At 42.0% G+C, this 14772-nt stretch overlaps 1 protein-coding gene across 2 annotated transcripts in view; it reads left to right on the top strand.

Annotated features, from left to right (window-relative positions):
* KAT14 (lysine acetyltransferase 14) overlaps positions 1-14772 on the top strand; it is a 49624-nt gene that overhangs the window by 21344 nt on the left and 13508 nt on the right. Inside the window, exons 5-7 of one of the 2 annotated variants that reach the window (XM_017512672.2) lie at positions 3304-3485; positions 5941-6360; positions 6498-7063. In XM_017512672.2, the coding sequence (XP_017368161.1) occupies positions 3304-3485; positions 5941-6360; positions 6498-7063 (1168 nt within the window). The remainder of the gene's footprint in view (positions 1-3303; positions 3486-5940; positions 6361-6497; positions 7064-14772) is intronic. The other variant, XM_037732855.1, reaches the window with a different exon arrangement.

Here is a 14772-nt window from a genome sequence, read left to right as displayed (position 1 = left end):
CAAAAAAAAAAAAAAAAAAAAAAAAAAAAAAAAAAAAAAAAAAAAAAAAAAAAAAAAAAAAAAAATATATATATATATATATATATATATAACGATCATATCTGACATTTTCACTGCTGGGTATATACTCACAAGGATTGAAAGCCGGGTCTCAGAGGTCCTTGTATATCCATGTTTTTAGCGGCATTATTCACAATAACTGAGATGTGGAAGCAACCCAAGTGTCCATCAGTAGATGAATGGATAAGCAAAGTGTGGCATATACATACAGTGGATATCACTCAGTCTTAAAAAGGAAGGAAATTCTGGCACGGGCTGCAGTATAGATGAACCTTGACATTGTGCTATGTGAAACAAGTCAATCACAAGAAAACAAATATTGTGTGATTCCACTTACTTGAGGTACTTAGGGTAGTGAAAATCACAGATACAGAAAGTAGAATGGTGGTTGTCAGCACTTGGTGGGGAGGGTGGAATTGAGAGTTATTGTTTAATGGATATAGAGTTTCAGTTTTGCCCTATGAAAAGCATTCTGAAGGTGGATGGTGGTGGTGATTGTACCATGTGAATGTACTTAATACCACTGAACTCTACTCTTAAAAATTGTTAAGATAGTAAATGTTTAGGTGTATTTTACCACAATAGTAATTTTGGGGGAAAAGTATTCAGGCCATTTATAAATACCGTGTTTGTATATGTCCTGGCAACAAATTTATTCCATTCCATACAAATACTTCATTATGTGTCTATACTGTGATTTGGCTGGCTATGTTAGTTTGCTAATGACACAAACTGGATGGCTTAAACAACAGAAATGTTTTCCAGTTCTAGAGGCTGGAAATCTGAAATCCAGGTGTTGATAGGGTTGATTCCCTTTGAAGGCTGTGAGGGAGAGTCTATTCTATATCTCTCCCTATCTTCTGTTAGCCTCAGGCCTTCCTTGGCTTGTAGAGGATGTTTTCCCTGTGTCTTCATGCATCTTCCCTCTCCACAGGTCTGTCTCTATCCAAGTTTCCCCTTGTCTAAGGACACCAGTCATATTTGTTCAACCCAGTGACCTCATGATCACTGTTTGCACATAAGGTCACATTCACAAGTACTGGGACTTCATTTTGGGAGGACAAAATTAAATCTGTAACACTGGCTGATACTTTTATAAACATTTATGTTACTTCTAGTTTTCCTGTGTTTAAGTTAGCCTTGTAGGGAATATTCTTGTATATATGTCCTTTGTGTTTTTGTGATTAGATTTGTGGGGTCAGAGAGTACACACAATTTTGCTGTACATTATGAAAGTAACCTCAAGAAAGTATATGCCAGTTTATAGTCCCACTGTCAATGTACAAGTACACACCCATTTTCCACACACTAAATAACACATTGGTTTTTAAAATCTTTTGAGCCTTTTTCAATCTTTTTGTTGTTTTTGTTTGTTTGAGGTAGGGTTTCACCCTGTTATGCAGGATGGAATGCAGTGGCACAATCATGGCTCACTGCAGCCTTGACCTCTCAGGCACAAGTGATCCTCCCACCTCAGCCTCCCAAGTAGCTGGCACCACAGGCACATGCCATCACACCCGACTAATTTTTTATTTTTATTTTTGTGGAAATGAGGTATTTCTATGTTGCCCAGACTTCTTTTTGTTATTGCAGTAAAAATGGTGAAAATTTACCATCTTAACGAGTTCTAAGTGTACAGTTCAGTAGTGTTAAGTATGTTCACATATTTGGATATAGATTCATAGATTGCCAGAACCCTTTTCATCTTGCAGATCTGAAACTCTATCCCTATTAAATAACTCTCCATTCTCCCCTCCCCATAGCTTTAGGCAGTCACCATTCTACTTTCTGTTTCTATGAATTTGACTATTCTAAATAGTTCATATATGTAGAATCAAAATAGTTCATGTATGTAGAATCATACAGTATTTGTCTTTTTATGACTGGCTTATTTTGCTTAGCATAATATCCTCAAGGGTTATCCACATTGCAGCATCTGACAGGATTTCCTTTATTTTTAAGACTGAATTGTATTCTATTGTATATGTTTATACTACATTGTATATTAGAGGGGTTTGGAAAGATTAGAAAAAGATAAGAAAGTAAGAGAGGTACTTTGGGACCAAAAGGTTGGGGGTGTCATTCTCTCACAGATAGTTGATGCTTTTTTTGACCCTGACTTTTGTTCTTGTCGCCCAGGCTGGAGTACAATGGTGCAGTCTTGGCTCGCTGCAACCTCTGCCGCTTGGGTTCAAGCGATTCTCCCGCCTCACCCTCCTGAGTAGCTGGGATTACTGGCATGTGGCACCACACCTGGCTAATTTTGTATTTTCAGTAGAGACAGGGTTTCACCATGTCCGCCAGGCTGGCTTCAAACCCCTGACCTCAGGTGATCCACCCACCTCGGCCTCCCAAAGTGCTGGGATTACAGGCATGAGCCACCATGCCTGGCCTCAGGTAGTGCTTATGCCTACTATAGCTTAGCTTATTTGTTTATTTTCTGTGTTTTCTATTAATAGTACATCTCTGTTCTTCAGAATGCTTTTCCTTTGCCTTCCTAGAAATATCTTCCAACTGTTAGACTGACCTTCTTGTGAAAGACTGTCTTTTAGGATTTCCAGCAATTGATTTGTGTTTTCAAGGTGGAAAGAGAACAGTTGTCTTAAAGGAATTTTCAACAGTGTACCCAAATAGTTGACATTATGCACGTTTTGTTATTTGTCATGCAGTAGGTGCTATCTCTGTTTGTGGAGCATACCACATAGTTTTGTTACCACTGTAGTGCATCAAAGTAGATAGGATCAGATTGAGAGATGTGTGTGACTCCTCTGGTAAAGTGAGCTGTTTACTGGAGCCAGTGATTAACTTCTATCACAAAATGCCCGGACTTGGAGTTATGCTTTTTGTGTGCTTTATTCTTGGGAGCTGTGCTTAATTCACATAAAAAAGCAACTTAATTAAAACTAGCCTGTAGAATTCCACAATTGTGATGATTGTGATTGAGAAGTATTTTATGTGCTTTGTTTGAATTGTTTCATTTAATCCTCACAGCAACCCTGTGAGGTAAGTTCTATTATCCTGATTTTTCAGATGAACAAACCAAGACTGCTAGAAGTTTATAGTGCCAGGGTGTGAAGCAGGTGGACTCTAGAACCTCTCTCCTGCCTCTTGTGCTCTGCTCCTTCAGCAGCTGGAGGTGCCATTACATGTTGCAGGCTGGGAGTCACAGTATACATACACTGTCTTTTCTGTATAATGAGCTTATTCTAGTGCCAATAATTTTTAAATTCTTGGACTCTTTAGGAAAAAGACGTCCACCTGGTGGAGCACTGTGGCAGGTTGCCTCAGCGTGGGAAGTCCCATGTACTTCCGTTCAGGTGCTCAGGAATTTGGAGAGTCGGGATGGTGGAAACTTGTTCATAATAAGCCCCCAACAATGAAACCTGAAGGAGAGAAGTTGTCTGCCTCTACTTTGAAAATAAAAGGTACTGTTGTGAGAACAATACAAAAGATGCTAGTCAGACCAGAGCCAAGCAGGCGTGAGCCCAGGAGACGTTCCTGCTTCCACTGGGCATGGCTCGAAGGCTTCTCTGGAGCTATGCTGCTTAACACTTCTGTGATGACACTTATGTGTGTGTGCTAGAAATAAATGCCACATAAAAACATTTTCTCACTTTCTAATCAAGGTATCAGTTTTATAAATTTCCCTGGGTATCCAAAAGGTTCAATGTTTTCCATCTGATTTTTGTTTTTAAACTTATCATCTCACAAAGGTGAAGAGATGTTTTAAAATTCCCATAATAAATAACAATGAATTCTCATGTACCTTCCTCCTCACTTGGACATTAACTCCTGACAGTCTATTTTATCTAAATCCGCAGTACTTTCCCTATTCTTAAGAAATCCCAGGAATCAACATTTTCATTCTTTTTTTTTTTTTTTTTTTTTTTTTTTTTTTTTTTTTTTTTTGAAACGGAGTCTTGCTCTGTCACCCAGGCTGGAGTGCAGTGGCACAGTCTCGGCTCAGTGCAACCTCTGCCTCCCTGGTTCAAGCGATTCTTCTGCCTTAGCCTCTCTAGTAGCTGTGACTACAGGGGCGTGCCACCACACCTGGCTAATTTTTTGTATTTTTAGTAGAGACGGGGTTTCACCCTGTTAGCCAGGGTGGTCTCGATCTCCTGATCTCATGATCTGCCTGCCTCAGCCTCCCAAAGTGCTGAGATTATAGGCATGAGCCATGGTGTCCAGATGACACATTTCATTCTTAAATGTCTCAGTATTTATCTCTAAGAGATCAGGCAGGATTCTTTCCTTTTTGCAGACTGACCATAATGCCATTTTCACATTTAAAAAGATGTTAACAGTAACTTCTTACTATCACATATTGATCAGTTTTATAATCTAAAAAGGTTTTAATGAGCTTTTAAATTTTTATATTTACTTGTTTATTTATTTATTTGAGATAGAGTCTCGCTTTGTCACCCAGGCTGGAGTGCAGTGGTGCAATCTTGGCTCATTGCAACCTCTGCCTCCTGGGTTTAAATGATTCCTGGGCCTCAGACTCTTGAATAGCTGGGCTTAAAGGCACACACCACCATGCCCAGCTAATTTTTTTGTATTTTTAGTAGAGATGGTGTTTCACCATATTGGCTAAGCTGGTCTCGAACTCCTGACCTCAGGTGATCCACCTGCCTTGGCCTCCCAAAGTGCTGGGACTACAGGCGTGAGACACTATTAAAACATTTTTTAAAAAAGAATGGAGATAGGGCCTCACTATTTTTCTCAGGCTGGTCTTGAACTGCTGGGCTCAAGTGATCCTCTGGCCTCTGCCTCCAAAAGTGCTGGGATTACAGGCGTGAGACATCATGCCTGAACTTTTGTTACTTCAAACAGCGTTATAATTGTACAAATTTGTGTACATGTGAAAATGTGATAAATTCCTGGAAACGAAGTTTCTGTATCAAAGATCATATTCATTCAAAATTTTAATCAGGATTGCCAAATTATAATAAGGCCAGGTGCAGTGGCTCACACCTGTAATCCCAACACTTTGGGAGGCCGAGGTCAGGAGTTCGAGACTAGCCTGGCCAACATGCTGAAACCCCATCTCTACGAAAATAGAAAAATCAGCTGGGCATGGTGGCACAGACCTGTAATCCCAGCTACTTGAGAGGCTGAGGTAGGAGAATCACTTGAACCTGGGAGGCGGAGTTGTGGTGAGCCACGATCACATCACTGCATTCCAGCCTGGGTGACACAGCAAGACCCTGTCTCCAAAAAAAAAAAAAGAAAGAAAGAAAGAAACTTCTCATTGAAATGCCCATGAAAATGCCCATTTTCCCATACATTTACTGAGCTTTACCAAACTTTTTTTTTTTTTTTTTTTTTTTTGGCTCACTGCAGCCTCCACCTCCCAGGCTCAAGATCTGTCCACCTCAGCCGCCCAGAGTGCTGGGATTAGAGGTGTGCACCACCATGCCTGGCTAAACTTTTAATGTTTACTAGTTCCAGTAGATGAAAGATAGTATTTATTTGTTTAAATTTGCATTATAACTTCTTTTTTCTCAGGAGATATTTAAGTCTTTTTTAGTTTAGGGCATTCATTGAACATTTCTCTTTATTAAACATGATACTATTCATAATAATAAATTAGCAAAAGAAGCTAAAGTTTGAGTAGTTATTTTTAAATTTAGATATGGGTTAAGCAATCCAAATCTGAAAATCCAAAATCAAAAACACTCCAAAATCTGAACCTTTTTGAGCACCAACATAACCCTCAAAGGAAATGCTCATTGGAGCATTTCGGATTTTGGATTTCTGGGTTTGGGATGCTCAACCAGTAAGTATAATGCAAAATCCGAAAACATCTGAAATCCAAAACATGCTTGTTCCCAGGCATTTCAGATGAGGGATGCTCAGCCTGTATTTATTCTTTTCTAGCAGCCTCAAAACCAACTTTAGATCCCATCATTACTGTTGAGGGACTTAGAAAACGGGCAAGTCGGAATCCTGTGGAATCTGCCATGGAATTAAAAGAGAAAAGGTCTCGAACTCAGGAAGCAAAAGACATTAGAAGAGCCCAAAAGGAGGCCGCTGGCTTTCTTGACAGGAGCACGTCTTCTACCCCTGTAAAGTTCATAAGCCGAGGCCGCAGGCCGGATGTGATTCTTGAAAAAGGAGAAGTGATTGACTTTTCCTCCTTGAGCTCCTCTGACCGCACTCCGCTGACAAGCCCATCTCCTTCTCCTTCTCTGGATTTCTCTGCCCCTGGGACACCTGCCTCTCATTCTGCCACACCTAGCTTGCTTTCAGAAGCAGATCTGATTCCAGATGTGATGCCCCCACAAGCCTTGTTTCACGGTAGGACTTTGCTTGCTTTGGTCTTTAATTTTGGGTATGGGCCACAGTATAAATATACAAGTTTTCACCCTGTGGGCTGTGTGATCTACATTTCTTCCTTCCCATGTCTTGATGACACTGTTTTGTATTCTGCACAGATGATGATGAGATGGAAGGCGATGGAGTCATAGACCCAGGGATGGAGTACATTCCACCCCCTGCTGGGTCAGTAGCTTCTGGGCCAGTGGTTGGGGGCAGAAAGAAGGTCAGAGGCCCTGAACAGATAAAGCAGGAGGTAGAGAGCGAGGAAGAAAAACCCGACAGGATGGACATTGACAGTGAAGACACAGATTCCAACACGTCTTTGCAAACAAGGGCTCGAGAAAAGAGGAAGCCTCAGCTGGAGAAGGACACAAAGCCGAAAGAGCCCAAGTATACTCCCGTGAGCATCTATGAAGAAAAGCTGCTGCTCAAGAGGCTGGAAGCTTGTCCCGGTGCGGTTGCCATGACTCCAGAAGCTCGAAGACTGAAACGCAAACTGATTGTCAGACAAGCGAAAAGGGATAGGGGATTACCACTTTTTGACTTGGATCAAGTTGTTAATGCTGCTCTTCTGTTAGTTGATGGGATTTATGGAGCCAAAGAAGGAGTTTCCAGACTTTCAGCTGGACAAGCCACATACCGAACTACCTGTCAGGACTTCAGAATCCTTGACCGATACCAGGTGAATGCAGGCGCTTGCTATAAAGCTGGTGGGGGCAGGAATGGAGGTGGGGCAGGCTGTACCAGGCAGTTGACACGGTTATGCTGTGACCTTTTAAATCCGGAGTAATTTGGGAAGAGAGAAGTGATGAGCAAAGGGAACAATAATCACTGGGCTTTGTTTTTGACAGTTGTTTATTATAAGAACACCTTAGTACACCTGGGTTTTTCTTTTCCTTTAACCTATAAGTTTTCTTTATCTCTCTCTCTCTCAGTGGGTAGCTGTACATGGTTTGTGTTGTAGCTTTGATAGATTTGTCGAGGCCATGGCAGTGTCTTGCACACTGTGCTGCACAGGATCTGAAGGTCGAGATCTGCATAGAGGACAACATGAAGAAATAGTAGCCAAGGGATCAGTGTGGTGTCAGTGTTGCTCAAAGGATGATCAGTGGAACCCAAATTTTGTGGATGCTTCTGGGAACATTTAATTCCACTTAGAACTGTCTGCATATACCCTAGCACTGGGAGGAACAAGAAGCCTTATTTTACTGTATCTTTGTCTGCACTTGATACTAACTAGCCTTTAAGTTTTGCTAATTGTCTGGCTGTAAAGTAAAATCTTGTTTTTGTTTACATTTCTTTGGTTAGAGGTGAGGTTAAATTTCATGGTTGTTTCTCTGTGAATTGCCTGTTTGGGGCCCGCACGCTTTTCTCTCTTCTTCTCTGGAAGCTAGTGGGATCTGCTCTCCATTGCTGGTGTTCTGGTATTATTCAGTGATGTGCCATATGTAGGGCTTATGTCTTTCCTTGTGCTGGACATGTGGTGTGTGGGCCCTTTCAGTTTGAAACTTTCTTTCCTGGGTATGGAAAAGTTTTGATTTCCTGTCTTCTATTTTTTCTGTTCCGTCATTTTAGAACTCCCCTATTATTTGGATATTGGACACTCTAGATCAAAAGTTGGCAAACTTTTTCTGTAAATAAAAAAAATTCCTGCCAGATAGTAACTGTTTTTAGGCTTTGCCGGCCACAAAATCTCATTGGGAACTGCTGTTGTGATTGGAGAGCCATAGTGAATGGGCTGTGTTCCAGTAAAAAGTGCGGGGGAGGGGAGCATGGCGGTGCCTATAGTTTACCAGGATCTCTACTCCAGATAGATCCTCTTTTCTTTTTTCTCCTAATTCCCATCTGTCCTGGGAAGCACAGTATTAACCAGCCTGCATACCAGGAGCCAAGTTGGGAGGGCCCAGGAGCCTACCATTGAGGAGGTAAACTGACTCTCCCTGTTTTCAGGACGGTACTCTCACCCTTGGCTTCCTGTGTCCAGAATTTCCCTCTTGAGCCTCTCCAGTCTTCTGCCTGTAGAGGGAAAGATCATTTCCTGGCTGTGGGCAGTGTAATTAGTATACGGGTATAATTAGAGGCTTTAACCTCTTAAAGAGCCTCTCTGTCGCAATCATACCCCCCAGGCTCTAAGGCTGATGAATTCAGTGGCTGTACTTCCCTGAGGCTGTGTTTTGTAAATCACCCTGCTCCTGGCTTAGCTTTACCACTGGCTTAGGTGGTGTTGGCTTTCTTTGGTCTGTTAAGTCATTTGCTGCTTGTTCATATGCTTTTGTTAGTCATCTATTTACTTGTGGGTTTTTTTTTTTTTTTTTTTTGAGACAAGGTCTTTCTCTGTCACCTAAGTGACACAACCATAGCTCATTGCAGCCCCAAACTCCCAGGCTCAAGCAGTTCTCCTACCTGAGCTTCCCAAATAGCTGGTACTACAGGCACACACTACTACACTCAGCTAATTTTTTTTAGTTTTAGTAGAGACAGGGTCTCCCTGTCTTGCCCAAGCTGGTCTCAAACTTCTGGGCTCAAGTGATTAGAGGCATGAACCATTGCGCCTGGCCAATATTCACCTGTTCTTTGTTCTTGTGGGTCTGTTTAGTGCCTGTACTTAATTTTTTTAATTGTAAGATGTGCCATACAGATAGAAGAAGGCATAGAAATATGGTATAATTTAGGTATTAATAAAATAAATGCCCATGTATTCATCTCCTGGGTAAAGTGCGTTGTAAACGCCTTAGAAGTCTCTTGTGTACTTTCTGTTCCCCTCAGAGGAAGCCACTCTGACTTTTAGTGTTAATTATTCATTTGCTTTTTAAATGTATATGTCTCTAAACAGTATACTTTTATTTTTTAAAAAAAGCTGAGTAGCAAGTACAAATCTAGCTGTGTAAGGAAATTACCACAATTAGATGAATTTCCTGGAGAAGATAAGCCAAATGGTCATTCTGGGCCATTGTTGTGGACTGAATTGTGTGCTCCCAAAAGATATGTTGAAGTCCCAACCTTGGTACCTATGAATCAACCTTATCTGGAAATAGGGCCTTTGCAGATATAATTAGCCAAGGCCACCAAGGATTGCCGGCAGCACCAGAAGCTAAGAGAAGGTCATGGAATGATTCTCTCCTAGTGTGTACTGAGAGAGCATAGCCCTGCCCACACTGTGACTTCTGGCGTTTGGCCTCTAGAACTGTGAGATAATAAACTCCTTTTGTTTTAAACCACCCAGTTTGTGGTGCTTTGTTCCTACAGCCCCAGGAAACTAATACAGTGATGTTCTGGCTTCAGCTTCCATGAACCCCTTCTAGGGAAGTCACTGGTCAAGGTCACTAGGGAGTCCTGGGAAACATGAGGCTCACCATAGTGTATGCGTGAGGCAGGGCTGTGATGTATACCAGATATGTGGCAGAAATCTGGGCAGAGGAGGTGGAATCCTCTGTATTTCCTGCCTGAGCAGACAGCTTTCTTCCAGCTTGCAGAAAGTCAAAGCAGTTATTTGTGGAGTGAGCATCATCAGCTGGTCCCTGGGTGGGCATGGGTGGTGTACAGGAGGCTTACCAGTACATGATGAAGACAAGCTGAGCATAGATGAGATTCTGGGCCATGATGCCATAGGTTTAAAAGATGGTCAGTGGCAGCAGGGACTTAAGGATGGTAGCCTCAGTATGTCTGTCCCTTAGGTCACACTTGTTCACCCTTTGTTATGAAACTCAGCAGGGGTGCTGGGATCTCCCCTCACTAGAGATTCTTTTGCCCTCCTCTGTATTTGATCTCCTGTTTCTCATGGCCCATCTTTACCTTGTTATAGGTTTATTCCCTTGTTTTTAATGGCTTCCTGAGAAAAGCTGCATGGGAAGTAAAATTTGAGACTTACATACTGAAAAGACCCTGATTAAATGAGGTTGAATCTGGAATTCCATACACGGCCACATTGTCTAGGTGAGACTTCTGTTGAGGACCTTGGTACTTCCTTTAGGCCTTTCCTTTGAGTCTAAGTCAGAGTTCCTGGGGAAGAGTCTTCTGGGCTCAGGACACTGGTTGCCAAGCGGCGGAAGAAGGAGCTAGCATTCAGCTTGTCAGGTACTCACACCTCAGCTCTCACTGAATGGCCCCATCTGGAGCCCCTGTTAGACCTTCCCAAAAATCAGACCTCCTGGCTTCTGGGGGAGGGCAGCCACCCAGCTAGAGAGAGTGGAGGGATCTGGGGATCATACTGCTTTCCACTTGGTGTTTTCCTGCTCCTTATTTTAACTGTCCCATTTAGTCCCAGTTCCAGAGGAATCTGCTGCTGCTGCTGCTGCCTGGATTTTAGCCAGTCTGCAGTATAGATTGGGTTAGCTCTCATTCAGCTTACCCAAAGCCACTTTGGGATTTTGGCGTTAAATCAGTTACTATTTGTCCATCTGCTTACCACTTACTGTTCTAATTAATTCAGTTGCTGTAGTTTTAGTGGGATTTTGGGAAGTAGTAAAGCTATATGCTTGTGTTTTAACCGAGTCTTAATTTGGAATTTTTTTTTTTTTTTTTTGAGACGGAGTTTTGTTCTTGTTTCCCAGGCTGGAGTGCAATGGCATGATCTCGACTCACCACAACCTCCGCCTCCTGGGTTCAAGCGATTCTCCTGCCTTAGCCTCCCAAATATCTGGGATTACAGGCATATACCACCACACCTGGCTAATTTTGTATTTTCAGTAGAGACAGAGTTTCACCATGTTAGCCAGGATGGTCTTGATCTCCTGACCTGACCTCGTGATCTGCCCGACTCGGCCTCCCAAAGTGCTGGAATTACAGGCAGGAGCTACTGCACCTGGCCAACTTGGAATTTCAGTATAAATTTTAATGTATTTACACAGAGGGTGGCTATAAATGCATTTATTCAATCCATACTCTTTCTTGTTTTATATTTATTCTTTGAGTGCAAGTTAAAGCAGCAGTTGCTGATGTAGAAGCAGCAACACGTTATCTAGAAGATCTAGCTGAGATCATTGATGGAAGTGGCTACACTAAGCAAAGATGTTCAGTGTAGATGGAACCGCCTTCTATTTAAAGAAGATGCCACCTACAACTTTAATAGAGAGAAGTCAGTGCCTTGGTTCAAAGCTTCCAAGGACAAGCCAACTCTCCTCTTAGGGGCTAATGCAGCTGGTGACTTTCAGTTACAGCCAATGATCGTTTGCTCTTCCAAGAGTCTTAGGGCCCTTATAAATTATCCTAAATCTACCCTGCCTGTGCTCTGTAAATATATCAACAAAGCTTGGATGACAGCATATCTGTTTACAGTATGGTTTACTGAATATTCTAAGCCCACTATTGAAAGTCACTACTCGGAGAAAAAGATTATTTCCAAACAATTGCTGCTCGTTGACAATATACCTGGTCACCCAAGAGTTCTGATGGAGAGGTATGAGATTAATAATATTATTTTAATGCCTGCTAACACAGCATCCATTCTGTAACCCGTGGATCAAGAAGTAATTTTGACTTTCAAGTCTTAAATGAGACTTTTTATAAGGCTATAGCTACTATAGATAGCGATTCCTCTGATGGATCTGGGCAAGGACATTGAAAACCTTCTGAAAAGGATTCACCATTCTAGATGCCATTAACAACATTTGTGATTCATGGGAGGAGGTCAAAATTTCTCTTTTTTTTTTTGAGACAGAGTTTCACTCTAGTTGCCCAGGCTGGAGTGCAATGGCGCAATCTCGGCTTACCGCAACTTCTGCCTCTCGCGTCCAAGCGGTTCTCCTACCTCAGCCCCCTGAGTAGCTGGGATTACAGGCATGCGTCACCATGCCTGGATAATTTTTTTTTTTTTTTTTTAAGTAGAGACAGAGTTTTTCCATGTTGGTCAGGCTGGTCTTAAACTCGTGACCTCAGGTGATCCGCCCACCTCAGCCACCCAAAGTGCGGGATTGCAGGCATTAGCCACCGCGCCCGGCCAAAATTTTAACATTCACAGGAATTTAGAAGAAGTTGATTTCCAAGCCTCATGGATGACTTTTGAGGGGTTCAAGACTACAGTGGAAGACGTCACTGTGGATGTGGTGGAAAGAGCAAGAGAACTGGAATTAGAAGAGGAGCCTGAAGATGTGATCGATAAATGTCATGATAAAACTTGAATGGATAAGAGTTGCTTCTTATGGATGAGCAAAGGAAGTGGTTTTATAAGATAATATCTACTCCTAGTAAAGATGCCATGAACATTGTTGAAATTTGACAGCAAAAGATTTAGAATATTGCATAAACTTAGTTAATAAATTAGTGGTACAGTTTGACTTCAATTTTGAAAGAAGTTCTGTTGTAGGTGAAATGCTATCAAACAACATCACATGGCCAGGCGCGGTGGCTCATGCCTGTAATCCCAGCACTTTGGGAGGCTGAGGTAGGTGGATCATCTGAGGTCAGGAGTTCCAGCCTGGCCAACATGGTGAAACCCTGTCTTTCTTAAAGACAAAAATTAACCGGGTGTGGTGGTGTACATCTGTAATCCCAGCTACTTGGGAGGCTAAGGCAGGAGAATCACTTGAACCTGGGAGGTAGAGGTTGCAGTGAACTGAGATCCCATCCGTGCACTCCAGCCTGGGCGACAGAGCAAGAGTTCGTCTCAAAATCAACCAACCAAACAAAAAAAAACCAGCATCACATGCTACAGAGAAATCTTTTGTGAAAGGAAGAGCCAATCAATGTGGCATACTTCATAGTTGTCTTATTTTGAGAAATTACCCCAGCCATCCCAACCTTCAGCAACCACCACTACCCTGATCAGTTGGCAACCATCAATATTGAGGCAAGGGCCTCTGCCAGTAAAATGTTTGACTCACTGAAGGCTGAGATGATTGTTGGCATTTTTTTTCTTTTTAGCAATAAGGTATTTTAAATTAAGGCATATACATTTTTTTAAGACATGCTATTATTGTACACAATGACAATATATTATCAACCTTTTTTTTCTTTTTTCTTCTCTTTTTTTTTTTTTTTTTGATAGTGTTGGTGTTGCTATCATCCAGGCTGGAGTGTAGTGGTACAATCATGGCTCACTGTAGCTGTCAGTTGACTTCCTGGGCTCATGCAGTCCTCCAGCTTCAGCCTCCTGACATGCTGGGATTACAGGCATGAGCTACCACACCCGGCCTTAAACAATTTTTATATGCCTTGGAACACCAAAAGTTTGTGCAGCTTGCTTTATTATGATATTCACTTTATTGCAGTGGTCTGGCACTGATCCTGTAATGTCTCTGAGGTGTACCTGTATTTTAAATTCCCAGGCCAGTAGTTGTAACATCTTTGCCATATCTCAGTCTGGTTTTGATGTTTGTTCTGTTTTTTCAAGTTGCGTTTTTTGCCTCTAGTATACCTTGTAATTTTTTGTTGAAAGCCAAAAATAATGTTCTGGATAAGAGGAGATGTGATAAGTAGGCTGTTGGAAATGTGGGAGGTGTGGGCAGGGAAAGCCCTCTATAGCTCTGTGAGTAGTTCTCAGTCTTTTGAACCTGTGCTCTGGGCTGTGGACTTCAAAAGTGCTTCTCACTTGTCTCCCTAGTCAGCCACGACTGGATGGTTAGAGGGTGTGAAATTAGGTATTTCTCTTCTCCCAGGTCAGTTAGGCTCTGATTAAATCCCAATTGGTTAGGCTTTGATAAAATAACTTCTCCTGAGGGCAGGTGTTACTAAGAACACAATGCTGTGCTTAGTTTAAGATGGTTCCTTTTCCCCTCCTCCAGCTAGAAGCCAGAGGGGAGTTTTCTTTGATATTCACTGTGAGACCCTGGTCCAACTTCTGAAGGCAAAACTTACCCAATGGAGTTTTTATCTCTTAGACTTGTCCGCATTGATCCTCCAGCAGTTCTTCATTTCTTCAGGGCTTTCCCACGCCTGATGTTGGTTCCCACAGAGGCTCTGCTCCCGGGTGCTGTGATTCTCTGTCTTTCTCTCCAAGTTTGAGGGCAGTGGTTTGCCTTGTTACCTCATGTCTTTTACGTATGTAAGAAGAGTTCTTGATTTTTCAGTTTGTTCAGCAGTTTACTTGTTAGACTGGAGGAACAACTTCTAAGCTTCTTAACCTGCCAGACTGGAAACCAGAAGTCCTTGTATATGCTGCTGTGATCTAGGAAGTCCCCAATTATTGCTTCTTTAAGTATGTTCCTCCTTTATATTTTCCTCTTCTGGACTCTGGATATGGATGTTAACACCATTACTTCAGCTGAAGCCCTGAATCCTTGAGTTGTTACTACCCAAAACCCTCTATTCCTACTGCCCATGAATTAACTTGCTGCCTCTGTAGATTTATGTACTCTATACATTTCACATAAATGGAATCATATAATATGTGGCCTTTGGAGAACACTTTCTTTCACTTTGCATAATGTTTTCAAGATTCATCCATATTGTAACAGA

Source organism: Cebus imitator, unplaced genomic scaffold, assembly GCF_001604975.1.
Source record: "Cebus imitator isolate Cc_AM_T3 unplaced genomic scaffold, Cebus_imitator-1.0 Scaffold475, whole genome shotgun sequence".
Lineage (NCBI taxonomy): Eukaryota > Metazoa > Chordata > Mammalia > Primates > Cebidae > Cebus > Cebus imitator.
Note: the sequence above shows the minus strand (reverse complement) of the source record. Positions and strands in the feature narration are given on the sequence as shown.